Source organism: Lissotriton helveticus, chromosome 4_2 (genome assembly GCF_964261635.1).
Source record: "Lissotriton helveticus chromosome 4_2, aLisHel1.1, whole genome shotgun sequence".
NCBI lineage: Eukaryota > Metazoa > Chordata > Amphibia > Caudata > Salamandridae > Lissotriton > Lissotriton helveticus.
The window spans coordinates 109,868,320-109,896,057 of NC_136064.1; the positions used below are offsets into that span (position 1 = coordinate 109,868,320).

Below are 27,738 nucleotides of genomic sequence, written 5' to 3' on the forward strand. Positions count from 1 at the left end.
ACTGGAGGGTCACGTGTTTCAGAGTGAGGCACATTTGAGTTGTTTGAGACTGATGAACCTATGGTCATGTAAGGAACAGTATAATTCATCGCCAGAGGACTACCAGAATGTTTAAAAGTCACAAGACAGAATGTACACATACTTTTCACTATGAGCAGATAACATCTACTGTGAACACAAACAGGTCACTGTCTACGGACTCCATCATCAATATACACAAATACCCAGGGGCCAGAGCCTCTCATAATAAAATATATTTACAACACAGTGACTGACACTCACTTGTCACTCCAGAATAGATGGGCCGAAAGTAGGTGCCTCCAAAACTTCCCGCTTGCAGCACCTCCTTCGGGGTCATATTTGGACGAAAGTTCGGAATATCTGAAAATACATTGAACAGTTAGTTACAAGGAGATCATTTGGTTTCTGTGGCTGTTGTCAATGGCTCCAGCAGTCATTCGCCAGAGGCAAGAGCTTCCTCTGAATGTGGAAAAAGTCACCCATTGACCATGGAGTCATCAGTTATGGAAGTCTTGACACGAGGGCGAAGAGCAGAGAACATGTTTATTGCACAGGAGGATGGGGTGCTGTGCATAGAGCATTATTGGAGGTGTTTAGCTGAAACTAGATAGCAGAAACCATGACCTTCATGGAGATTTTAGTTCCTCTTTGACTGCAGTCACTTTAGAAATACCGTTTTTATGCATTGGAATATGCATACTCATTAGTGGATGCGTGCATACCCTATCCTAAATCCCTCCTCTCGCCCCCTCGTTAATGCCTCCTTACTCCTCAATGAGCTCCTCCAATTCAGTCCTAGGCTTTCCCTTTTTTCCAGCCACTCCCGTCCCTCCCACATCTACTACAAAAAAGTATGTGAACATTAGCAGAGACTCTACACTCAACACAGACAAGTGAGGTAGAGACCTCCGCATGCAAGTTTATGAATAACATTTGTAGTACTACTCAATCGTCCTTCAAAATGCAGTTAGTGAATATCCCCATCAGTGTTTTTTCATTCTTTTTGGGATAGGATTGTGTTCTTTCAATAAATAAAAAATACCTCCATCTGCAGATTTTTGTTTGCTTTCTGCGTAATTATATCTGATCTACTTATTGCAGGGTCTCCGTCACTGCGGGTATGGTGCCACGCTGCTTGAGATTATGTGGGATACTATTTTGCAGCCACTCCCGTCCCTCCTGCATCTACTACGAAAAGGTATGAACATGTGCAGAGACTCTACACTCAAGTGGACACTTCCACACAGAAAAGACAGGCGAGGCAGGGTCCGCCGCAAGTAGGTTTATGAATAACATTTTGAGGTATTTTTGTAGTACTACTTAAATCGTCCTTCAAAATGCAGTTAGTGACTAGCCCCCATCAGTGTTTTTTCATTCTTTTTGGGATAGGATTGTGTTCTTCATGAGATCTTTCAATAAATAAAAAATACCTCCATCTGCAGATTTTTGTTTGCTTTCTGCCTAATATCTGATCTATTTATTGAACTTTGTGAAATGTTTTATTTAAATTCTGACATTAATTTTCACATAATGGCTTCCTCAACTTTTCCTTGGAAGTGGCATCCTCACTGGCCTCTTTTGTTGTTTGGAGGGCAGCACTGGCTGCTGTCTATTGTCTGTGGAATTTTGTATGGATTTCATTGTCTTTGAGGTGGATAGAAAGGCCCACAAAGTCTACTGTAGTTTTGAGAGATTGTCTATTGTTGAGGTTGTACAGACTCATTTTGTCAAGTCCGAAGTCGTGTATATTACATATGATGCGTAATACAAGAGTTTGTGATAGCCACTTGAACCATGAAAATAAAGGCATACAGATGTGTCATCTTGCCCCCGTTGTGGTTCCCTTTAGACAGATGAAAATGCTGTGGTTGAACAAAAATGAACGGTTGCAAAATCAGAACCGCAACATCTGTATTAGCAGGTGGTTTGTTCTCTGAGGTTTGTAGATTAAAAGGCTTGTTAGGTGTAAGATCCTTCCTAAGGGATTGTATCAATCATACACTCACTCGATCTGGAGCAGACTGAGCCGACAGCAGTGATGGTTAGTCATCCTGGTGGTGGGAAACCTCCCTCATCTGTTTTTGGTAAATCTCTGCTGTTTAACTTGAAGGTATTGTGTCTTGTCTATAGTCAACAAGTCCTTTTCAGTACCATGGGCCTCATTATGATTGCGGTGAATCCGCATACTCCGGGCCGGCGGAAGTCACCGCCGGCCCGGAGTATGCGGATTCACCGCCGCAGCCACATAGAACACCCACCGCCAGATTAGGATGGCGGCGGGATTGCGGTTGGAACAGCGGCAGATGGCAGGTCCGTCTGCCGCTGATCCGCGGGGTGGGGAGGGCTATTTGGTGACTGTGTCTGCAAGACACCGTCAGCCAAATTAGGATTTGCACGGAGACATGCTTTTCCGCGGCGGCCTTTCCGCCGTGGAAAAGCATGTGGACTTTGGCTTTTGGGGGCCCGTCGCGGGCCCCCAGGGTGTCGGGGGTGCACATGGGGGGTACCTATGGAACATTTACATGCACAAAGCGGCAGGCACCGCGCGGTGCCTGCCGCTTTGTGCATGTAAATGTTCCATGCATTTTTACATGCATTTTTGCTTTGTGCATGTAAATGTTCCATGCATTTTTACATGCATTTTTAACATTGCGGTGGGTGCTGCTTGAAGCAGCACCCGCCGCAATGTTATTAATACAGGATGTGACCGCCAGGGTGGGGGTCACATCGTAATTTGCACGGAGGGACCGCCGCTGCCCCTGCGGACGGTCCCTCCACCTCTGGGGTGCCGGACGGACGCAGGTCCGTCCGCCATCCTAATCTGCCCCCAAATGCCCATTGTGGCATGGAGTTATCGTTGAACTCTCTTGTTTGGCTTACCATTCAGTTTCCAAGAACACACAGTCTAAAATTGACCCGGAGGCTTCCTCTCTTGTCTGATTAATATATTGCTAGGTGGTGGAATGTTTGGCAAAAACTGTATTTTTGGGAAAATCATTTTTTGTGACAAATTCAAGGTCTTGCATCATCGCTGCACAAAATATATTGACTTGAATTGCCTGCTGGCACTACCAAAGTAAATACATTTTAATTTGAGTGTACATTCTTTGGAAAGTGAGGTGTTAGTTTCAAGTTCCGTATGGTTTCAATGTATGAGCCGTTAATTACATTAACCGTTGTTGGTTACTGGATGGATATCTGCCTAGTTAATTGAAGTCAATATTATAGTTCTAGGTTGGGTAGCGCTGCTTGCCATCATTGCTTTGTCCTTGAAGGAAGATATTAATTTTAATTATACAAGAATTATTAAATTTCCTGACGAATATATAAAAAAGACTTTACTGAGTTCCAGGATGTCCAGATTTTATTACATTAGTGTCGCGATCAGTAATTGCAAAGTTTACAGTTTTTTTCCCAGAAAGGTTGTCCTGTTTCCCTCTGTATGTCCTGATCTGGACCCAAAGGGTGGATCCTGAAACTTTTCTGGCCTGTTTTCAATGGTGGTATGTGGTCCTTTTTGTGTGACTAAATGTCTGAGATGCACGCAGGCTGTGCCTGTGTATTTCTTAAGAATTAACTTGTATTTTTGAGGTTTATGCTTCCTCTATTGCACACGACGAGAGGGAAGAGGTTCTTGGTCGAGGATGTCTGGATTTGGCAATGTTGTCATATCTCTTGGAAAAGGTACACTATACACTCACACACAGGACCTAGGTCCCAGCCGTAGAGGTCGCTGTGGTGTTCCTTTTCTTTTGATCATCTTCATATTCCTATTCTTCAATGACTATTTAAGATTAGGGAATTTTTCTTCAGAATATCCCCACCAGTCGTTTTAAAAATTGGTTTTGGTTATGTTGTCTGCTGGTTCTTTGTATTTTTCAAATTCAATTACATGGGGTGTCATTATTTAGGGCCAGTCGCAGGTTTCACTCACTTTTCTTTCAACATCTGCAGCGCTAACTGGTAAGACAGATACAAATCCTGGGATGTACATGTTTCTGAGTAAGTTTGTACGCCTATATTTTACGGCATATTGTTAATGACTTGACTGCTATGGTACAATGTAGTGTTGGGACATCGACCTAATACTGCAAGTGACCCAGTATCTCTTGTCACACTCCAATGATAACACTACGTAGTGTGCTAACCATTATGATCCAAAACGACATTGGAACGTCGACCCATCTACTTCACTAATAAAACAACAAATATGGGGACCACTTTTTACCCCGGCCTGACCAATGAACCTGACTCTACTGATGCACAACTACCAGACTTTGCAGTCTTTGGGGATGCTGATACAAGAAGCCCCTGCGGATCTTTTTATTTTTTCTCTGGTACATGGATCTGATACCCAGCAGCTTGTATCTGTATTTTTAGCCAGACAACTTGGACTCTCAAATATACCGGTACCACAAACCGGCCCTACTTCTACCTTGCACTGCATTTCCTTGTATATGCCCCACTCTTTTTATCAGTAAGGAGTAGTACGGCTCCAATTACAACAATTTCATTTACTTGTTTTAGCATATTAACGAAGTTTTAAGGTAACTCTTTTTCCAAGCCACCTCTCCCCGGAACATCCGCCTATTTGTCTGACCACAAAAGACTGTAGACTTGACTCCCTCCATCTTTAATTACAGCTGTAACCACTATTCTAAAAATATCTTTAGTTAAACTAAACGGCTCTATCGCTATTAAATATAATACAGCGATTGTTAGAAGCCAGATTGAAATGTCAAAAAATGGCAGTCAAAACAAAATGAAAAATTATTCACCCCTCGTTGACAAGAAATGTTATCAAACCCTCATGGGATATCAAAACATCTAAACATCACATTTCAACATTTGTCTGAAAAATAATCGTGAACTGGCCGTTGATATATTACCCAAACAGCATTTTTTAAATGCTCTGTCTTTGAAATTGCATGAAAAAAGTATGAACTGGCACCCTGCCACCCAATCCCACCAAGCTCTGCAGAGAGAAGCTGGCAGTGGCTCTGCGAGCCGGGTCAGCATGGCCTGGAGTCGCCCCTTCAGCAATGGGTCTGTGCAGAAGCTGCGACTGGCAGGAAAGATGGTGAAAGTCTCCTGCAGACCACCACCCATGCTCTCCAACCCCCCTTCCCGTCTGTGGAGACCAGAGAGAAGCAGAAGAAGGGTCAGATGGGATGCCCTCATATGCCATTCCGGCACTTTCAAAGGTCTACGGAGACCTGAGCTATACAGGGAAACAAATTAGAAGTGAGCGTTTCTCTTTAAGACAACTTTTGTTTTTACAGGAGTGTCACAGGATAACAATAAAAAAATGTGATTCAGATTCCAATATTCAAGTAGAAGCACCAGAACCATGCACTAAGTAATAGCACTGCAAGTACCAGAATACACGGAGATCTCACTTGAGGACAATGTGTGAATACTGCAAAGAGCTGTCTCTCGACAAACATGTTTTGGTCAAGTGCTGAAGACAGAATTCCAAACTCAGAGATGGGCTTTCATGCAGTGATGCCAGGGCTAGACATTTGATGAGGTTTGTCTGGCTCCTAGTGAAGTCGAAGTGGATTTAAGTGTTATCTGACACCATTTGATGGGGCACTGGCTATAAGTTTAAGAAGTGTATGTGCTCAAGTGGCAACAAAAAAAAATCATTTGTTTGCGTATGTGCTAGAGTGGAAACATACATATATTGTAAAACAGAAATGGGAACAATGCCCCCAGAGGCCAAACACACACACTCTTCCACCATGGCAGAATGGGATCTCATTACCTTCAAACACCAGTTCTCCTTTCTTATTGCGTAGTGGAAGAGAAGCCTGGAAGGTCATTGGGTTCCCTTCACTTGCTCTGACCTTCTTTCCAGAGCCCGACTCCTCTGGCATCCCTTCTGCTTTCCGTTTTGCAGCACTCTTCACCTTCACTGCTTTTTCCTTATTCATACTCGCGGCCATCTTCCTAACCTTGGCGGTCATGGTCCCCCCTTTCCCAGCTTGCACCAAGACAGCTGTGATCTTCTTTGGGGTCCCCTTTCCAATGGGTTTCTTTGCTGAGGTTCCCTTTTGCCGGACCGCTGGAGTCACTTTGCCACTTGTTGGCTTGGACGTTCTTGGTGCCATATCCGTTTTTCTTTGAGTTATTTAAAAATCGCTGCTTTGCTTCTATAGAAGCAATCAATGATGGATTCCCACCAGGTGCAGGGTCTCCGTCACTGCAGATGTGGTGTCACGCTGCTTGAGATTATGTGGGATACTGTGCGAGAGAACATCACGCTGTGATGAATGCAAGCATCTTGGCCTCTGGCGACGACTGGACATTGGGCACTCCAAAGCTTGGCCTAAAATCAGAAACAGTCACAGATTAAAGTGGAGAGGGCTTTAAGTCCATCACTTTTTTATAACCACGTTTAAGTGTCCACAGAGCACTATACAATGCCCATTCGATGAACCACATCTAATCTGATCACGAGACAAATTAACCAAAACAGATTAAGAATACACAGAACTCTAGCCAAGTTCCCACTGCCTTACACTACACTAATAATATATATGTCCAGACAGGACACATCAGCTACGGCATGCTGAAAGAAGGTGCCGCCTGATCTGAAGGAGGGTTTTATGTGACAAACATGTTCTCTCTTAACGTGAATTTCTAGCACTACATGACATTTTACGTTAATTATGTAAAATAAACATGATTTAAAACTGATAATATAAGACATGGGGAAGGGGCCTGAGAGACAGGGGAACTGTATTAACAACTCTGCAAGCTTAAAAAAATCAACCTCAACCTACAAAAATATTGCAGCAAGAATATCGATGTCAAGAATATCGACATCCTATCTACTACATGGCAAGTACAAAAATATCAATGTCACCATTCCACACCTTTTCACGAAGATCCAGTGAAGAGACCAACAACAGGGGAACCATGGAAAACAGCTTTTATTCCACAGGCAAAGGCGAGTAACAGTCCCACAAACCCGCATTAGGCGAATGCATTTCGGCGTGTTTTTCCGCCTTCTTCAGCGCCAGGGGTGTGAATAGTTCAGGGAGGGTCGTGCTTCCTAGATAAAATATCTGCCCCCACCTGATAGGTTGCTCTGCGCACCACTCCTTAAAGGTATATACCATGCGCATACATCCTTAGTAGGACGTTAATGGATCAAACGCCTACCAGTCCCAGCATGCATTGTCATGTTTGTATCCGGAAGGTTGTTGCGTGGAGCAGTGCACATTTTAGCCGTGGGGCGTCCTCCTTTACCCATGCGTGTGGAACTCGCCGTCTCCATATGTCCCCAAAACCGCTTCACCCTGATGTCACCGGGATTTACCATAGACGGGAGCAAGGCTGAAATCAACACCTTGCCCTCTGTGAGGCTATTTAAAGCCCCTACACCGCCACATGTCCCGAACACGCAGGGGGACTCTGGTGATTCCGGTACCCCGGATGAAATCCTGTTTTCCAGTATACCAGAGCCAACTTTAAAAAGCGGGGGTCCCTTGGCGCGTTATATATATATATACATATATTCACTGAAAACCCCATAGGTTTCAGGCCTTATATAGTTAGGAATTAGCATTTAAAAAAACCCTTTGAAATTCACTGAAAAAACCATAGGTTTCAGGAGTTATATAGTTAGGATTTCGTTTTTAAAAAACTATAAGTTTTAGTGGTGTTATAGTTAGCTGGACATTTTACTCATACAAAACCAATGAAATTGCTCATATATAGTTAGTTGTACTAACTATATTTCGCGCACCCGCAATCCACTGCTGATGATGTCACATATTAGATCATTCATGACATGGTCAGTGACATCACTGATGACATCTCAAATGACATCACTGATGACATCACTGATGACATCATCCAGTGAATGTGGTTATATATATAGCAATTTAAATTGAAGAATGAGTGGATATATATAAATAAATATTTGGATGGAGGATTTAGTAGCAGTGTAATTGACTGTTTACTTGACCAATTTATAATGTCTCACTAAATATAGTGGATAGTGACTAAACTGTGTGAATATCTGTATCACTTTGTCAGTTGTTGTGTAAACTGATTCTACAGTTGGTTACTAGCTATGTGAAAGTCTATATTAGTTATTGATTAGTTAACTGAGTATTTGTATGGGAGTGTGAAAGTGTGTGTGGTTCGGTGGGGTGTGTGTGACTGTCCAAAGATGTGTGAATAGTTGATTCAGTAGATATATGAAGTTAAAACTACATGTTCTAACAGTTTGGGTGAGGGAATCTCTTTATGGGTGTGGTGATGAGCAAATATATTTCTCAAAGGTACAGGTCCAACAAACTAGAAAAATAAAAGGCAGTGTATGTGTCAGTTGCTTATTATAAATAAGTATACATAAGACACAATGATTGTGTGAGTGACTATGGATAACTGTATACTTGTAATAATGATTTTATAATTCACTAAGTATGAGTTACTATCTAAATGAATAGAAGAAGTAGTATAAGTGTTTTGCTAAGTAAATATGTAAGTATGGTCCATTGTTTGCATAAGTGAGTAGGATGACTTCATATGTGAATAGGATGCGTGCTGTTGTTTAATGTCGATATAGATGTATAAGTATTTTTGATAGTGTTCTATTGTTCATTGACAGCATGTATGAGTGAATCCATAGGTAAGTGATTAGATGTGTGTATACATCTATGAATCACTGAGTGGATTTTTAGATACTTGTATTGCTGTGACAATGGATTTAAATATGATACTCTGTATTTTACAAACAGTGATGAAAAATTGTAATAGTGTATGAAAAGGTGTATGTGATTGTTATGTGGATGATGTCATCAGTGATGTCATCAGTGATGTCACTGACCATGTCATGAATGATCTAATATGTGACATCATCAGCAGTGGATTGCGGGTGCGCGAAATATAGTTAGTACAACTAACTATATAGGAGCAATTTCATTGGTTTTGTAGGAGTAAAATGTCCAGCTAACTAACACCACTAAAACGTATAGTTTTTGAGTGAATTTCAAAGGTTTTTTAAAAACGAATTCCTAACTATATAACTCCTGAAACCTATGTTTTTTTCAGTGAATTTCAAAGGGTTTTTTAAATGCTAATTCCTAACTATATAAGGCCTGAAACCTATGTTTTTTTCAGTGAATTTCAAAGGTTTTTAAATGCTGATTCCTAACTATATAAGGCCTGAAACCTATGGTTTTTTCAGTGAATGTCAAAGGTTTTTTAAATGCTAATTCCTAACTATATAAGGCCTGAAACCTATGGTTTTTTCAGTGAATTTCAAAGGTTTTTTAAATGCTAATTCCTAACTATATAAAGCCTGAAACCTATGTTTTAAAAAAAAAATTGATTGGTTAACTGGCTTATTAAGTGTATCTTAGTGAATACATATATTAGCGAGTAATGTTTAAATATTTAAATATATGCACGAGTGATGTAATATGTGACGTCATCAGCAGTGCATTGCAGACGTGCAAGTTATAGTGAGGCCAACTAACTATAACGTGGGAATTTCAATGGTTTTATGCGAGTAAAATTTCCAGCTAACTATAACTGGTGTGAAACCTATGTTTTTTTCAGTGAATTTCAAAGGTTTTTTAAATGCTAATTCCTAACTATAACTGGTGTGTAACCTATGGTTTTTTTCAGTGAATATATATATATATAAAATTTCTATGGCAAAATGAAACCCCTCATTTTGTTCCTTTTCAAATTAAATGTATTAAGTGTTACCACTTTATTCCAATCAAGATGACTTCAGGTGTGCCATACTTTTGTCATAAGTAAGACTGTTAGCGTTCTAGTTGTTCTTTAGAACACTCTGGGACATTCTGACATTGGGCTATAATTGGGCTACATCTGGCTGATATTTGGGCTACATTTGGGCTCTTTTGTCTCTGGTGGCCATCTTGGGAGACTGCATATCAGAATTTTTTTTATGAAATATAAGAGGATTTGAGAAGTCACTCAAAATGTGCCCTAATTTTTCTTTCTTCAGCACTAATCATAATTTCTATGGCAAAATGAACCCCCTCATTTTGTTCCTTTTCAAATTAAATGTTTTAAGTGTTACCACTTTATTCCAATCAAGATGACTTCAGGTGTGCCATACTTTTGTCATAAGTAAGACTGTTAGCGCTCTAGTTGTTCTTTAGAACACTCTGGGACATTCTGTCATTGGGCTATAGTTGGGCTACATCTGGCTGATATTTGGGCTACATTTGTTTTTTTTTGTCTCTGGTGGCCATCTTTGGGCTACATTGGGCTACATTTGGGCTATTGTAGCTTAAGCTATTGGCATTGTAAATGACAAGGCTTTTTATTTATGTTTTAAAAACCAACATGTAAATAAAAGGCATTGCTATTTACACTGCCAATAGCTCAAACTCTCACAACTGCGAGACCTATTGCATTGCAAATGCTTGTTTAACTGACCTCTATACTTTTAGGTACTGGCTTTTGGAGTTTGGAAGTCATCTGATTCCTTTCTCTCCATGACGCTGTTGTAGAAAACATTGTACATTACCATCCACACACTATAGATACACACAAAGCTATAAAGTTAGGCTCGTGCAGTGAAACTACAGACAATTGCAGGCCTGCAACTATTGCTTGTGCCTTGGTTCTGGAAGGATTACCTTTGACAAAAGCAACAATGAGTGGTTTAAGGTTGATCATAATGAGTAGTTTAAAGTTGGTCAGAGGGTGTAACTTTTAGGCTCCACATTTTCTGCCATTTTTTTCTTACTTGTTAAACCACTGAAACTTCATGGCTATGATCCTGGAAGGTATCTCCTGTCAATCAGCCTTGTTGCCACCCCTATGTTTTTGGAAAGGTCTTTGAAATGAAGTAGAGAAGGTGGAAGGATGTGACCTTGGTTCGACCCTCGTACGTGGCTCCCCACCGCACAGCACATCACGCTACGGTCAGTGGGTTCGCTAACCCATTGCCTTGGATTGTTGCCTAATCCAATAAATAACGATATTGTCAGCACTACATTATGTCTAACCACTCCCTGATAATTTGCTGTTTGTGAATGGTACAAAGTCTCAGTCATCAGTACACGTCATGATAAGCATACCACTAATGAAGCATCATTCAGTCTTTACGCTAACACAAGTTCCTTCAGCTCATGCTCCCCCACCCCTTCAGGGGCCACACACCTCTTCAGCGGCCCCCTTTCAGGTCAAGGTCAATGAACTTCAGTGAGATATGGGAGGCTCGGGGGCCCTTGTTACATTCTTCAGACGGGGTGGGAGCATCTTTTTGCGTTATGCCACTGTATGTTTGAAAAGTCACCCAGCACCACCCCAAAATAAGAAAGCCATGGAAGTTCTCCTCAAATAAATTCTGACACGTACCTGAAGCCTTTAAAACATTTACCTTTCTCTGGGTATTGATTTACATTTAAAACCTCCCACTCCACCATTATTAGACATGCAGTTTACTCTGCTTACTTGCATTTACAGTGCTGCTGGTGCAAAAAATATATATATTTATGCCTAGAATCGACATAATTATTCTGTAACGTAGTCTTGCGAAGGAGCGCGTCCAATACGGTTCTTTTGTGTGGCAGCTGTAAAAACTGGTGCGCAATTTTTTTCTTAACATGTCAGTGGGCGAAAAAACAACGCACTGTGCATCCCGTAACTGCTGCATATTGTCACAGCTACATACCGTCACTGCTACACTGCCTGGGAAGGACGATGGCCCCCCTAAATTTTGTAGAACGCTTCAAGTCTCCCACGGTTCTTGGTTCCTGAACGGTCCATTCACTACGTCTCTGTCTAAAGTAGATTTCTTCTCAAAATACTAGAAGTATTTAGACCCCTCCGACTTGGACTTTGAAAAGGAATGACGTTTGCTGTGTTGCGTTTCACTATAACGGGGCATGTTCCTGTTGAGCCTAGAAGCATGCTGGAGGAGCTTTTAAAAGCTAAAGCGTCATAGTGCTTACGTTGATTGGGGGACTGTATTAACGTAACGGGCTTCTTAGATACTATCAAAACTGTGCTGTCTTTCAGTTTTTGGACTCTCCCGCCCACTCGCTTCTACTTATTGTACAGTCTGCAATGTTCTTGTATTCCACTGCGTGCTAACTACGCCCCGGCGTCTTTAAGGCACTTTACCCAAAGCAGCTGTCACCCAAGCAGGTTGGCATGATGCATGTGGGTCTGTGTGTGGCATGTACGATGCTGAAGTTTCTGATTGCATTGTGTTTTCTTTTGCCGAAGTTTAACATGGAAAATGAAACTAAACTTTACAGCCGTGACCTCCAGCTCTCTACCGGCAGTGCACGTCCGGGAATGCCAATAACAACCGTCCGACTGACCCACTCTCTAGAATGCAGAACAGCAAACTGCAGCATTCCCGAGCGTTAGGAGGCCCAGGCCTGAGGCCCCACACAAAACAAGCATCGACATCGGCCTGCTCTCCCACCGAGTGGGAATTGTTTCCCAAACATCTCCTGCCACTTCTCTTACACCCATCTCGTCCTCACCTTGCTTCCTTGTACTGGTGCGTCGGAGGTACTCACACTGCGCTGTTTTACATCCGGATACAGCTGCGTCAGTTCTGAAGTTTCCAAAAATAACTGTCAACAAGCTGAGTGAGGAACGCCGGGCGCGAAACAGCGCGGTGAGAGTGCACGAGATGAAGTGCCGTGAGCGTGCACATCGGCGCACGCTGAAGATTGCCGGAGAAGACACGCCGACCTCAGAGTCTGCCTGCTGTGAGGACACGCAAAGAGCCCGGTGAGTGTGGGGGTGTGTGAGAGGGAGGGGATGTGTGTGTGTGGGGGGGGTGGGTGCCTGTGTGCGTGTGTGCCTGTAGGTGCACGTCCATGGTCTCTAGCGAGACCTAATTAACGCGCACAATCTGTTCACTGTGAAGCGCGTTCACAGACCTGGGTCGGCTCGTGCCCAGGTCTGTATCGGCTCGCTCACAGCTCTGACTCCCTTGGCAGGGAGGAAGGCGGCTATAAGTCTCGTTGGCGGTAGCGCTTCGTGCTGCAACGCCAGCGAGACCTAAAAAACTATTATTTAAAATCCAAGGAGGGGGGAGGTTTGACGCTACACTAAAGCACTGCTTTAAAAAGGCAGAGCTGTGTCGCACTGGATATAAAAGAAGCAACGCCATTGTTATGCTTTCGCACAGCATGTAGTGGCTGCTTCTACAAGACAGTCATTAAGCAAATAGTTCTCTGTAACTTCTAATGAAAGCTACAGAGTGAAGACACAATTAAGAGGGGATGTCCTTATGGGAGGTAACAACAGGAGAGAGGGAGGTACTAAAGAGGGACTACTAAGCCTATTGTCAAATCAAAAGCCATTGTTTACAAAGGACAGGAAGAGGAGCCAATTGTATAGATGGGCGGAGCTTAATGTCCATTTCCTGAATACAGCATGTCTCGAAGACACAGCGCAAGCACTGCCTAGGCAAGACCTAAAAATTTATAAGCACAGATGAAAATGTCAAAAAAATAAAAATCACAAAACTGGGAGCCCTAATCACAACTAGTGACACAAGGGGTACTACTTGAGGCAGGAGGCAGTTGTTTCTTGGTCGGCGAACCTGAAAGTCCACTCTTGTGAGAAAAGCCTGCCTATGGAATCTAATACGGCTGGTTGTACAATGCTTATTCCTATTAAGCACTTCTCTGCTGCTCCTGGGTGGATCTCTCAGGCGCACACTTTGGATTAGTGTGAAGAGTCCACTTGTATATGGTGATGAGTAATGCTCATACCTATGGGTTCCTCCCTGTCACTCCTGCTTGTACTCCCAGATCACACACTGTGGAGGGCTCTAAGCATTGCTATGCATCCTCTAAGTGAACTCCTGAGGCATACATTCTAGCTTACTGAAGTATTCCCACTTGCAAGAGCCTGTTTGTAAAAAGGTTAAATCTTTTCTCAGCAATTGCAGTCAAATAGCCATGGTTGGTTCATTAGAATTGCCCCAAAGTGCCATGTTGCATTCCTCAAGGAACACCCCTCCTGTGTCTTTATTTAATGTGTCCAAAGCAAAAATAAATAAATTATTAAGAACACCTGTCAGCATGCGGCAATCGAAACCTTTATGTAGTGTTGGACATTGCCAAACGTATATAGAGGTCCATATTGTCATCTAAAGCTTTAGCTGGGGGTGAAGCTAACACAAATACACCTGTGTGTGCTATTCAGACGCTAAACAAAAATACTGTTGTGGACTGTGACCCATTACCCAGATGAAGGGGCTGAAGAATTTGTGATGATGGTGGTACATGACGCCTGTCCTCTGGCGTTATCTCTGGAGGAGATCCAGAATGCAAAAGAGTTGGATATGAGTACATCAAAGGCAAAAGAATCACTTTTCAAGAAACAGTGGCACAACTTCCTATATAGCGCCATGGCACTAGCAGCCGTTGAACAAGTGACAATGGGCCAACTATGGTTTCTAAGGAGACTAGCTAAGTACAAGTGTGGGGGGCCTGCCTCCGAGGAAGGTAAATCGTTATTCCCCAGAGACTTTGGGCATGTGTTGCTGATCTGGTCCACTAGGGTTATCAAGAAGTTGTGAAGGCAAAAGCCAGGCTAAGGGACAAAGTATGGTTCCCTGGCCTAAACACGAGTGGATGATAAGGTCAAAGGCTGTCACTCATGCATGATAATGAGCAGAGCACCACCGCTTGTTACAGCAATCATAGAGTAGCTGTGTCTGACACCGTGGTCCTGTGTCAGTATGGCCTTTTGGCACTTTCCCAGATGGCTGTCTCACGGCCTTGATGATTGACAACCATTCTAAATATCTCATAGTCGAGTCGTTATCCTCCACAGCATTTCCAAAAGTGAAGTTGGTACTGCAGAAGATCTTTGCGTTACTGGGGTTCCCAGAAGAGATCAAAACTGATAATGGACCCGGTCCCAAGGGCAAGACTTCAAGTCATATTTAACCCCTTCGACGCTCATGACGAGCTCAGCTCGTCATGGAGTTTCCATTGATTTCAATGGAAATTCAATGGTCCTCCTAGCACACCCCTTAGCATCCAAGTGGTTAAAGAGTCTCAACATCAGACACTGTAAAGTGACCCCACAATGGTCGCAATCCAATGGGAAAAGTGGAGCATTTAGGCGCGTGCAGAACAAAGCTCTGCAGATCGAAGTTGACCATGGGGAAGATGTGGAGTGTTGCCTGCACTGGTTCTTGACAGCATGCTGGCAAACACCGAACAGAATCACAAAATGAGCTCTGGGTGATCTGCTAATGCGAAGACCCACCAGAGACCTCATTCAAGTTAGTCCCTGCTAAAGCCCAACCATCCTTGATGTACAGTCCGCACAGGCAAGAGGAAGTCCACAAATAACTGAGCAAACCACGCCCACAAAGCAATTGTTTCTGGTCTGACAGTAGGGGACAAGGTGATCATGCTGGACCAACACGCAGAGTGGCAATTCTGCACTCTGTTCGAGAAGGAAATGTGGGACATTGTAAAAATCCATGGTACAATGGTCACTGTTCAGTGCGAGCATTCCACAGTTGCAAGTAACATCTCCTAGTTCAAACGAGTTGAGATTGCAATGGGTCAAACTAACAGCCAATATCGGGTGGACAATATGCCTTTAATGGCCGGTAGAGCCAACTGCGGAGGGCTCTAAGGCTATTAGAACATTCTGCCCCTAGAGGAAAGAATGTTCTAATTTGTAAAACAAAGGCCTCATGGAGCGCGAGGCAACAGGTGTGAACAAACATTGGAATGCTGGAGCTCCGGGCTTCTACCGGCCATTAACCCCTTGTGTGCTTCACACGGCCACCGGCCGTCCGACGTCACGGTGGGCATGTGCACACGACAGCCAGGGGCAGTCTGAATCCCGCCCACTTAATAAAACCCCTGCACAGCATGAAAATTCATGCAGCGTGGAAGGGGTTAAAAGCCCAGAAAACGTCATTGTCCTCAAAGGAGCTCCCAACATTCCAATGTTCTAATATACATTGTCAGCAATCCTCAAACCCGAGTGCCGGGTGTGGTTCAAAGTTATAAATAAATGGCGGAGTGGTCGCTCTGTGATTATCAGCAGAACCTGTGTGTTGTGTGGCTGGTTTCTCCCGCTGCTGCAGGACCTATGCAAGTGTGCGAGGCAGCCTTTACACAACCCAACAGTATCTATTTGTTCCATCAACGTTTGCTTTTTACATAACCCCCTGTAATGATCATAGCCAAGTGGTAACTGAAGTAAATGCACAGACCAGGTTATTTGAGAGCAGAAGACTAATTCCACTGCCCAACAGATTGACCACTAACACTGAGTTCAGCTATTTTTGAGTAGCATGTCTTTCAGTGCCTCATCAGGGGTAGCAAGCCATGTGGAAATTCAATGTCACTTCTGTGAAGCCCCTTTCTGGCTGCGCCCCTCAAGTGAACCAAGACCCGAGGCTCCACCTACAACCTGCAAGAGTGTCCTAGGTCTGTGCCCGACTGGCTGCTGCAGGCCAGGTTTTTAGGTCTCGCCTGGCGTCACCCGCGCGCATGCGTTGCTCTCGCTATGCGAGCGCCTTTTGCGATCAATTCAGCCACAGCTGTGCACGAGCGTATAGATGGACTAAGATGGCTGCTCTCGCCATTCACAAAGCTAAACATGCAAGCGTACGGACAAAAAAATGAACGCGCATGTGGACAGCCTGACGCCATCTTTGTTTACAGCGTAAGGATGTACACACACGAGCGCATTTGTCCGTACGCGTGCATGGCAGCGTGCTTTCGCTTTCCCTCCCTCCCCCCGTTGGAGTTTGAACGTTTCCCAGACGGGCTGAACGGCCCGGCGGCAGTGCTGAGGAATCCGCCGCAGCGCATTCAGTGATTTGTTTAGGTCTTGAAGCAACCAGAGTTGACCTCAAACCACTTGCGTTGGCGACGAGACGCCTTAGATGGAAAAGAATGGCAGGTCATACAAAGAGCGCTGGGTCCTACCGGATCACCTCGTCACCACAGAGGCTTCAGTCAGATCTCTACCGTACACACCTCCTGGTGTATCCCCACCTGGAGAGAGGGGGGTTTCATCTGTCTTTTTGCCCGTTTCTATCCATTAACTCTCATTCGCCTTCCTTACATCGCTCATTATCACCCCATCAATATTTCCACCTACCTAAATCCTTGCGTCTCTCTGCATATATTCTCTGCCACAGTACTTTGCTCATTCCTTACCACCTTAAACATTCCCCCCGTCTCTCTCCTCCCATTTTTCTTGGCAGCTGGTCTCCATTTCTGTTTTTCCCTTCATGTGTTTCCTTATCCTTTTCACACCATTTATCATCTCCCCCTCCCATCTCCCCAGTCAGATTGGCATAATATCCTGCTGCCGTTTAGCTAAAGATATCACATCTCATTTGCTATGTAAGCTATGTAAGCCTCATTAGACACACTTTTCTTCTCTGGGATTCGGAGTCAATCTAAGGCTCACAGGCCTCCCCCGAAGCCCGCCTGCCCGAGCTCTGCAGGCTCGCAGTGAGAAACCGAGAGGCCTGCGTTCATCTGGAGCCTTCCCGAAGATAGGCTGATGCTTCATAAGCACAAGCAGGGCAAGGGCAGAGTCAGCGAACTGTATCCTACCAGACTAATGCCTCGGGAAGACAAGCTGATGTGTGGCACAGTCATTGAACCTGACAGGTGCCTGTCCCTGCTGGCTCTTTGCAATGCCCCGCCTATTGATAAACAAGCATTTGCAATGCAATAGGTCTCGCATTTACAGGAGTTTAAGCAATTGGCATTGTAAATGACAATGCCTATTATTTATGTTTTAAAAACCAAAACAAAACATAAATAAAATGCATTGTCATTTACAATGCCAATAGCTCAAACTTGAGTAAATGCGAGACCTATTGCATTGCAAATGCTTGTTCATGTTGAGAATTGTTGGACTTGTAGTCTTATTTCGTTGTTAAACAGGACTACAAGTACCAGCAGCACTCAAGGTGAAAACAATGGACTGGAGCATGTCAGGCATGAATGGGTGGGGGGGAGATCGGCAGCTATGCGCGGATCTCACGCCTCGGCCTCCTCGCCCACCACCGGCTCGGGGGCCTGACCCGCACCGGGGAGCGGCTCACGTATTCCCCGATACCCTCCCCCCCCCCCCGATTCTGCTCACTATCACTCTCGCGCCCCTACCTTCACCCTGCAGGAATTGGTGCACCCCTCCTACCTGTTAGTGGTCGCTTCCGCCTCCCCGGTTCCGCCGAACCTCTCTTGGTCTCCACGCGCTCTCTGTTGTGTTGCTGCACGCGGCTACAGGGGCGTGGCTCGTCTCACCTCCGGCGCCGCCCTCGCGTTCTGATAGGCCCCCGTGGATTGGCCCTCCTCGCTGCAACTCTTGGCTCCGCCTACTACATGTACCGCGCCTTACAAGCTTCCTCGTTGTCCCCGCCCTTCTGCGATTGTTCCGCCCCCTTTACAGGTCACGTGGTGCTTGAACCTTTTGGGTTATACAACGATTCTTGAATGCGCCGTTGTGGATTGGCTGGAACTGCCGGGGTCCGCGGCCAATTAGGTGTGTGCTGGTCGGTGTCGTCACGAGAGGCGGGTCTAGGAGGCGGAGCCGGTGAGTGAGCGGGTTCGGAGGTCCTGAGGGAGCCGGTGTGGTGTGGAGGAGGCTGAGGCGTGTTGGGGGGCCGCGGTCTGCCCTCGCCGGCCTACCGACCCCCGTCAGCACCGCTACAGCTCCCGAGCCTCAGTGTGTAGTAATGTCCCCGTAGGCACTGACAGAACGCTTCAGAGCTCGAATGTTCTCCACACTTCTTGAAGAGGAGGGAGCCCACGCGCCCTCCCCCTTCAGGCGCCAGGCTTGGCGCGTGACATCATGTGTTTTAACTGTTCTCCTGCGCGAGAGCACCCGCTGCCCTTCCTGCCGCCCCATTGGTCCCCAACGTTCCACATTCCATTCTCCACAGACTCTGGTCCTAACGGTTCCAACGAGTTTTCATACCAGGGAGAGAGAGAGCCCTGAACCGCTCCTTCGTGCATGGGGCTGTGGTGGAATAAAGCTTCCTATTGAACCCTTACCTTCGCCACCGCCTCGTTTGTCATTCCTCGCGTTGGTGAGAGGGCCCTGACTGACTGGCAGGCCCCGGCCTGAAGACCGTTCAGGAGCTGCTGCAGGTGTAAATACCCCGCAAACTAAAGGAAATAAAGCGAACTTTATAAACCATGGCCAGCCGACAGAGCGCCTTGAGGGTTTGGAAGAGTTTAGCAGCAGACCTGTGACACACGGTTTCCAGTAATGCTAAAAATAAACAGGACAGTTGACCCCTCTTGTTAACAAACCCACCTCTGATGCGATTCACGTGAACGACCTCAACTCCCCCTCTCATCACTATCCGCCGTTTTTTTGCGAAAATCACAAAAAGCTATGTAGTGAAACAACTTTCTCGTCATATTGAGGATAATGATCTTGACAATTTAAAGTCTGGTTTCGTTCAAAACTGCAGCACTGAAACCGCCCTGCTGCAAGTGATCGATGCCCTGCGTATACTCGATTCAGGGAAGTCTTTTCTTCTTAGTCTTCTAGACCTTCCTGCAGCTTTTGACACTGTTAATCACAACACTCTCCTTAACACTCTTCAACAGAGAATGGGTTTGGAAGGCACAGTGCTTAAATCGTTTGCCTCTTTCCTCTCGGACGGGTCCGAAATGATGAACAGTCTTTCTTCTGCAATGGTGGTAGGTCAAGGCATCCCTCAAGGTTCTATCCTTGCACCCACTTTGTTCAATCGTTATCTGGAACCATTGGGAAATCTCCTAAGTAAATCTGGGATCCTCTACCATCTCTATGCGGATGACACGCAAATCTACCTTAAAGTGTCTTTCACATATGATATCCCAATCCTCAACTCTAATCAAAACTGGATGTTAGCTCATGAACTCATTCTGAATCCCTCCAAAACTGAATTCCTCCTCTCTACCTCACTCTTTCCTTCTGTTCAATCTTGGATAGATCACCTGAATCTACTTAACAATAAGCCTATCATTGTCGAAAGCGCAAAATCCCTTGGTGTCTTACTTGACAAAAGGTTCAATCTACTTTTCCACATCAATTCCATTGCAAAGAATGCTAAAAAGCAACTGTGCCTTCTATGGGGGATTTGACGCTTCTTTACGGAGCAAGACCTAAAAACCATTGTCCAATAGCTGGTTCTCTCTAGATAGGACTATTGCAAATCTCTTCCTACTAACCTCCCCAAATGCCACCTTCCCCTCTTAAATCAGTTTTCCATTCAGCTGCTCGTTTTAGATTTGGGGCCAAAAGAAGTGACCTCATCACACCCATTTTGTGTTCCCTCCATTGGCTTCCCATCACGGCAAGATCAATCTACAAGACTGCATGTATCACCCACAAATCCTTGCGTACTTCCTCCCCTCGATACCTGGCGAATAAACTGAACATCTCTGGAGGCTCTAGACCGTCTCGTAATGTGGAAAATGTACTGCTTGAGCCCCCCTCTTTCAAAAGGGAAAGATTGATGGCTTAATCCTCATGGCAATGCAGTGAGAATCTGGAACTCGCTTCCTCCACTGCTCTATACCACCACCACCTCTACATGGACCTTCATAACTGACCTCAAATCTCTTCTCTTCCAAAGACACTTCCAGAACGAATACACCCCTTTTCAAGTCCCTCAAGGAAGTTCTTTCACTATGGTAAATTTGTATTCTATGCTTGTACAAGCGACATCCCAGTGTGTGTTTTGTGTTTTTGAGTGACTTCCATCTATTGCTATATTATACCTCTTCTTGTATCTCGTTTGCTTCTATAACATGTACATTTGTAACATTCTCCTCATGTAACATACTTGATTCTATTGTGAAGCGCTCTGACTCCTTTGGGTAAAGTTTGCGCTATATAAAATTGCACGAATAACGCTCAGTCATTCCACACCCGTGATTACTAGCACAGAGGTGCAGAGGTTGCACCAGTCCTTGGGCGTGGGGCCGGTAGCAGCCCCCCTCTACAGACTGCACACATCTGAACCACCCCCATGGGAGGCAGCACCTGGAGAGGTTCACTGCCTGCCTGCTGTAAACAGGACATCCTCACAACTCGCCCCCACACACTCATGCTCCAGTGTGAGCTGGGAGACATCTCATGAGGTGGCCCTCTGGTGCATCACAGCAGCAGCCTTCTCTTCATGCCTTGCGCCTACATGTACAGATATAGTTCACCTCAACCCAGAGCCCACCACTTGGAGGACACAGAGTATACAGTGCTCGATGGACAGAAGATTCCCATCACCTGGCACAACATACTTCCCGTGAGGATCATACCAAAGCAGTAAACCGTGCTGCACCTCATCCTTTCAGATTGATGAGCTGTACATCACCCATCTGTTTAGAGAGCCTATTGGCTCTTCTCCCTGTGTTCAAGGTTTACATCAGGCCCCATACCTTATCTCGCGCTACTTTCCAGTTTAATATTGCACTTACAGTACCCACATTCTCTAAAAATCATTGGATGTCCAGGGTCATATAATTTAGTCTCTTCCCTTTCAAGAGATAGTCTTGGTGAGCTCCATCCAGCTGCTGCTCAATGGTACTAGCATTGAAGTATTGAATTAATCTCATGCACGCAAGTCCAGCGAAACAGTGTACTACTCCTTTTTGGTAGCCCATAAATGCAAACATTTCTGATTTTGACTTTACTACTTATCTACGAGCAACAGACTGCCTTAGTAGCAAAGCTTGCTCTGTTGCCTGTTCTTGTATACAAAGGGAGTATATGTGTTCCCATCAGTCGTTGTGGACATATTCTAGGTGCTGCTGGTAACTTGCTTATATCTATATTTGTAACCGCTATCAAATAGGCTGAATGTGTTAAGTTCCTTGAACCACTATGAATTGACTTTTGAGTGGTTTTTTTTTCTCCCCCCCCCCCTCCCATTTACCTTGAGCTCTACAGGGTTCCATGGTCTGTAGTAACATGCCTTCTGATGAGGGAGGTGGCCATTTCCTCCTTGTAGACTCTGTTATGTGGAAGCTTACTTATTTTCAGAGGTTTTTCTTGTCTGCTTTAAGAAGCTACTCCCTCAACTTAATTTTTGATGGATGATTCAGCTTCTGCAGTTATCTTAGATGAACATTCCTCAGTCGTCAGTTTGTCAGCAATAGTAAGTTAAACATGCCAGATGTTTCTGAGCAATGTTGTATGTGTAGCACCAGGCCCAGCAGATGTAATGGCGATGGAATACAAAAGTTGCCATTACTCATTTTTAGGTTTCTCCTGGCGTTTACTGCACAAGCTGTATCCTGCAGGCGAAATCTTTTGTTTAACAGTACGGGGCTTTCACCCGCCTCTCTCTTCCATTGGCTAGCTCCATAAATGGAGGCTAGCCATTGGAAGAGAGATCTGTCCGTAATTGTCCGAGCAGATTTGTGGGCGTTCCGCTGATTTTTTTCTCTCTCCGCCCCTTTTACAACGTCATGCGGCGGTGGGCGGATGTTTTTTTTTAAAGGTTTGTTTTGGTAATTTCTCCGAAGTTGGCGCCCGGGCAGTAGTTCTCGTTTTTCTTTCTTTTGAGGTGCTTTCGAAAACCACTGTAGTAAGTACATTTATGTGGCGTTTCCGTGACATGGGCAGTGAGGAGCGATCCGAAGCGGGCGGGGGCCGGGAGCGAGTCCCGCTCCGCTGCAAGACTCTGCGCTGGCACCCGCCGCAACCCTCAGAGGCACCCCCATGAAGGGTCAGACCGCCAGGAGACGGCACGGCGCTCGCCGGGCCCCCGACAGCCCTGCCACAGCCTGAGCGATGCGGTGCCAGCCCAGCCGCCCTTGATAATGGAGATTGAAAACATTGTGGCCAAAACGGTGCTGCTGAAAGCCCGAGAAGGTGAGCGGGGCAGGAGGCGGTTCCACCTCAGGTCCGCGGGGGGCTCTCCAGATCCGCGCGCCCAGGGCAGCAGCGGGGTGCCTGGGAGGGACAAGGGGGTGCGAGTGCTTCTGTCCTCCTGCAGCCAGAGCCCAGTTTCCCAGCTGCAATATGCAAACTAGTGTCACTGGAGTACGGTAGTGGGGTGGACGGTACAGCCCGGCATCTGGGACCCCACTTCTCGGGGGTTTCATATCCCTCTGGAAGGTCTGCAGGCTGCATTTCCAAACAGGGACCCCGGTGGTGTGTACGTGTGTGATGCGCATACATAATGTACACAGTCCGAGGGGACTCCGCTGCTACAGTGTTTGATGTCTCAGCTGGGTTTCTTGGAGGGCTGCTAGCTTGTGCTTACTCTGGGATGGTTCCGCACTGGCAGCAGTTTTCCCAGGACCTTAGGCACACCTTTCACGGCGCTATCCACCCTTCTCTCGCCTTCTACTTGTTGACTTCGCTTACCTTGGTTTTTAAATCTGATGTCCTGTTTTGATGTTCTGTCGTTGTGTAGCGTTAGGGTAGTGTGGTGTGGCGCTCATTGCCATGGTACATCATGACATTTTACGCTCTGCAGGATTTATAATACACCGGTATGGCACCGAAATGCTTTCAGGGGTTCTGCTGCCCCCCCTTCCCCAAAATGTTGTCGTGTAGTGTGCCAGCTCTTCCAGGTCATAAACACAGATCTGCGCCCGTCTCTTCTATTCTGCCCCACAGTGCATACCTCTCCTCGCCTCCGTCTCTCACTGCCACCTCTTGCTGCAGGAGGTGCTCTGAGGTGGCCTGGGCGGCACGTGGCGCGTTAACGAGGGACATGTCTCGCACATGCAAACAACTACCCATTGGTCAGAGGCTGGCCAGGGATTCAGCGCTATATAAACACCATACCGTTCCATACGTACCATATACCGTACCATACCATGCAATAATGCAATGTAACTGAATTGAGCAACTCAGGGCAGGCTTGTCATGCTAGTTGCATTCTAGGGGGTATAATAGGTTACGTCACCTCTCCACCGGCCCCCTCGGTACATTATTAATTCGTCTCACCCTCCATGCCCTCTCACGCCCCTTGAGGTAGAAGACATGTGCGGCGCGCCTCTCCGCACACTCACCTGATTGGAAGAGATCCAGGCAGCCGACCAATGCTGCCAGGGCAGAGAGCAGGACTGGCAGGAGCCCTGTCTGACACTCCATGCCCCGGGTGGCAGCGGTCTCTCGCTCTCCACAGGTGGCAGCAGTTTCTCGATTCTGGGTTGTCAGGAGCCCGTCAATTAGGATCAGCCTTCCCTCTGGGTGACAGCAGCACCCTGGTCTTCTCTGAGTCACAGGGGATCCACAGACCCTTGATTAAGAAGACCCCCCCCCCCCCCCGGGATGGTACAGCCCTTCAGTCAGCCTGAGGCCGCCAACAGTCCATCCGTTATAAGAAGCGCCGGTCACAGGTGTCAGGAAACCCTTAGTCCAAGGTTTCAGGAGACTTCCAACGCTACCTCCAGCCCTCGGCCCAGGTGTCTCCAGCCTTCTCCCAGGTGTCAGCAGTCCTGTGCCAGCTCCTCGGGGTATGGCGAGGACAGCCGGCAGCCCAGAGACGCAGGTACCTCAGGGTTTCCTCAGTCCTCTGTTGAGCTCCCGGGGCTACAGGAACTCTCAGCCCCAGGTGCCCAGGAGCCAGCAGCCCCTCAGTTAACTCTTTCGTGGTGGTGAAGGTAGCCCTCAGGTCCAGGTAGCAGCACCTTTCAGTCTTCTGCCGTGTCAACAGCCCCAGCCCCCTGTGCCTGCAGAGTCGGTGCTTTGCCCTGAGCTGTTCGAAACCACTGAGGCCCACGTGTCAGCAGCCCACTCCCACTCCTCTTCTGGGTGGGTATGAGCAACGACTAGTGCTCTGTAGGGGGTGTCCGCAGCCTCCTAGTCCGGTCATGTGGGAGCGTCCAGCCCCTCAGTCCAAGGTGGCAGAGCGTGCACAGTTTTCTCCGCAGGAGGGCGACCTTCAGTCCCTTGTCTGGGTGGCCCCTCCGTCTCCCCCCGCCCGGTGCTTCTTCCTTGCTCTGCCCAGGGCAGCTCTCCTGGGCTCCCGCTGTGTGAGCTCGCAGGGCTGCCCGGACCGTCCCCTCACAGCTCCTCTTACTGGTATACACACAGAGCACGGGCAGAGGGAAGATTTGTCATTTACAATGCCAACAGCTCTAACTTTGGCAAAGGCAAAACCGTTGAATTGTAAATGCTTGTTTTATGCAAAATTATTTGAGAGATTTTAGTCTCTAGCACAGCTGCTAGAAGTGTTGAGTGGATGCAAGGATCTTGTTGTAGTTTGCAGGCCATGAGCTATTCATGCTGGGTTCCAATGGAGTTTACAATGTGTTCTTTGGTGTTGCACAGCTCTCCATGTTCACCTAAGGCCTGTGCTAATTCTGCAAGCCAATATTTTCTTTAATGTCTTGTGTCTTAGAGACAGTTTAATAAGGTGTTGAAGAGTTTTTCACAATACTGAATTCCCAACCAGGACTTTTAAATTCTGATCTGAGCCATTTGGGCAGTGGCACGTCCAAACCTGCCATCACCACTGCATGCAGCTGGTGCTGTAGCACTGCTGTGACTTTGTCCAAGATAGGTGTACTCGGACTGCCAGCCCTCCCGTTGCCCCCCATCCCCCGGCAAGCAGGTGTCACTGAGCCTCAACATTGGAGTTGTTTGCCTTTGAATCTATAAACTTGGCCCAGCACAACACCTTCAGCATTTGACTTTGAGTGAGTGGTGGCGACCGCAAGAACTAGCAAGTTCTCTGAGGAAGCTTGTGTGGGACTATTCGAGCTTATCCAGTGCCACAGTGCAAGTGCTCCCTATTGTAAATTGATGTATGAATCAGTGGTTCCATGTTTGGCTATTTGGTTTACTTGTCAGACCCTAGTCTAGTGCACTGAGTGTGCCCAGGGCGTGTAAATCCAAATGCTGCTGGTGGGCCTGCACCACTGGTTGTGCCACCCACAGAAGCAGCCTTGTAAAATATGTCTAAGGTCTGCCATTGCAGAGCCTGCGTGCAGTCTGGTAGTGTCATGCTGACTGGGCAAGTGCACCCACTTGCCAGTCCCTAAACCTTCCCTTTTCTTCATATCAGTCACCCTTATGGTAGGCCCAAGGGCAGGGTGCATTGTAAGGACAAGTCCTGATGTGTGTGGCATGTCCTAATGGTGAATTACAGCCCTTTTCGTTTTTCACTATTGCAAGACTACCTGTTCTCCATAGGCCAGAATGTGCTGTTAGAGTTATTACATTTTATAATCCTAAATGTCTCAGTGAACATGGTAGAAATTCGAGTTTAGTATGCCTGGACTCGGAATAATAAAATACATCTTTTAGTGAAGTTTATTTTAATATTCTGTGTTTGCAAATACCACTTTTAGAAAGTAGGTATTTGCTTGTCTAACCATTCAAACCTGCCTTTGCTAGGTTGTGTATTCCTTTGTCTGGTTTTGTGAGTGACAGGGCTGGGGGATTCCAAGAGACAGGCTGAGTCACCCAGTGGTGAATAGAGAGATCTGCATCTAGATGGGAGGGAGGAGTTGCACCTGAACTCTGAATAGGGCTGTGCCTGCTTTCCACAATGCTGGTTCCACCTCCTATGGGGCGTCTGATGTACCTGCCCTGCACTGTGAAAGGAAAGGAGACGTCTGGTAAACAGTGCTTCAGAACTGGTTTGGACTGGGCAAAGGCCCCTCTCCGCTCAGGGAACAAAGGATTGGGGGGTATAAATATTAGGACCCTGATCCCATGAAATTTGATCACTTTGGACTACAAAAAGAAACCTTTACTGAGGAGAGGAACCTGAAGAAACTGAGCAGAGACTATTCCCAAGCTGAAGTGCTGCTTGGGGGCCTGCAGTTGTTGCCTTACTTCCAAAGGAAGGCAAAAGGAACTTTGTGTACTTTGCTTTCAACTTATGAAGAATCTCCAAGGGCTTGTAAAAGAGCTTGCCTCCTGCTGAAGTCTCAGGGACAACAGACTTCAACCCCCTGCTCCCCAGAGTTCTTTGGAAGTGCCTGCTGCTGTTTTGGGCCTTCTGAGGGACTGCGTGTCGCAAGGAGCTGGAAGCGCGACTCAATGAGAAAAAGCGTGTCGCTGTGCCTGCCGTCGCAACTCTGAAGGAGGGTGTCACCACTGGAACTGTCGCACTGCACCGCATGGGAGAGAAGCGTGCCGCAACGAAGAGTAAGCGTGTCGCTGCTGCTGCCTTCGCAACTCAGAAGGAGGGTGTTGTCGTTGTCGCACTGCATCGCATCAGGCGAAGAATCTCGCAACGAGGTCGGAGCGTGTCGCCGTGCCTGCCGTCACAACTCCGAAGGAGAGTGTCGCCGCTGGAACTGTCGCATTGCACCGCTTCGACCAAGAACACCTTGCATCCCCAAAAAGCGCGCCGCCATTGGAGCTGCTGCCATCACATCTTGGATGTCGCCGCTGTCGTTGCATCGAGATGAAGCTTCACGCATCGTGGGAGAAGAGTGTCGCCGCTGGAACTGTTGCCGTCACGTCGTAGGGGTGTCGCCGCTGCAGTCCACGCATCGAACCGCGAACTTCTCGCATCCCCGAGAAGCGTTCTGCATCTGCAAGATCTTCGTGTCTTTATTTATTTGCACCTGAACTTTGCCGCATTTCCCATCGCTGCAACATTGCTTGTCGTGGAAGCGCAATGCAACTTAGGGCAGGGGCGGCTCTAGGCTCATGGTGGCCCTGGGCAGGGAGCGTAGGTAGGGGGGCCCGAGAGGAACATGTAGGGGGCCCCCGGACGAACGCAGGCGCGGAGGCCAGTGAATAGGGGGGGTCAGGGTGATTGGAAGT

The 27,738-nt window shown here is 46.5% G+C and overlaps 2 protein-coding genes across 2 annotated transcripts in view; one reads left to right on the forward strand and one right to left on the reverse strand.

Moving 5' to 3' along the window:
• LOC144752237 (uncharacterized) overlaps positions 1-18,352 on the reverse strand; it is a 35,069-nt gene extending 16,717 nt beyond the window's left edge. Inside the window, exons 1-3 of the mRNA XM_078640235.1 lie at positions 18,196-18,352; positions 5,789-6,352; positions 283-381 (exon numbers count right to left, since the gene is read on the reverse strand). Coding sequence (XP_078496361.1) covers positions 283-381; positions 5,789-6,134 — 445 coding nt within the window. The 5' untranslated portion in view covers positions 6,135-6,352; positions 18,196-18,352. The remainder of the gene's footprint in view (positions 1-282; positions 382-5,788; positions 6,353-18,195) is intronic.
• Positions 18,353-18,462: 110 nt separating this feature from the next.
• The window catches only part of LOC144752236 (mitochondrial ornithine transporter 1-like), a 196,785-nt gene continuing 187,509 nt past the window's right edge, over positions 18,463-27,738 (forward strand). The window contains exon 1 of the mRNA XM_078640234.1: positions 18,463-18,591. The gene's annotated coding sequence lies outside the window, so the exon portion shown is untranslated. The remainder of the gene's footprint in view (positions 18,592-27,738) is intronic.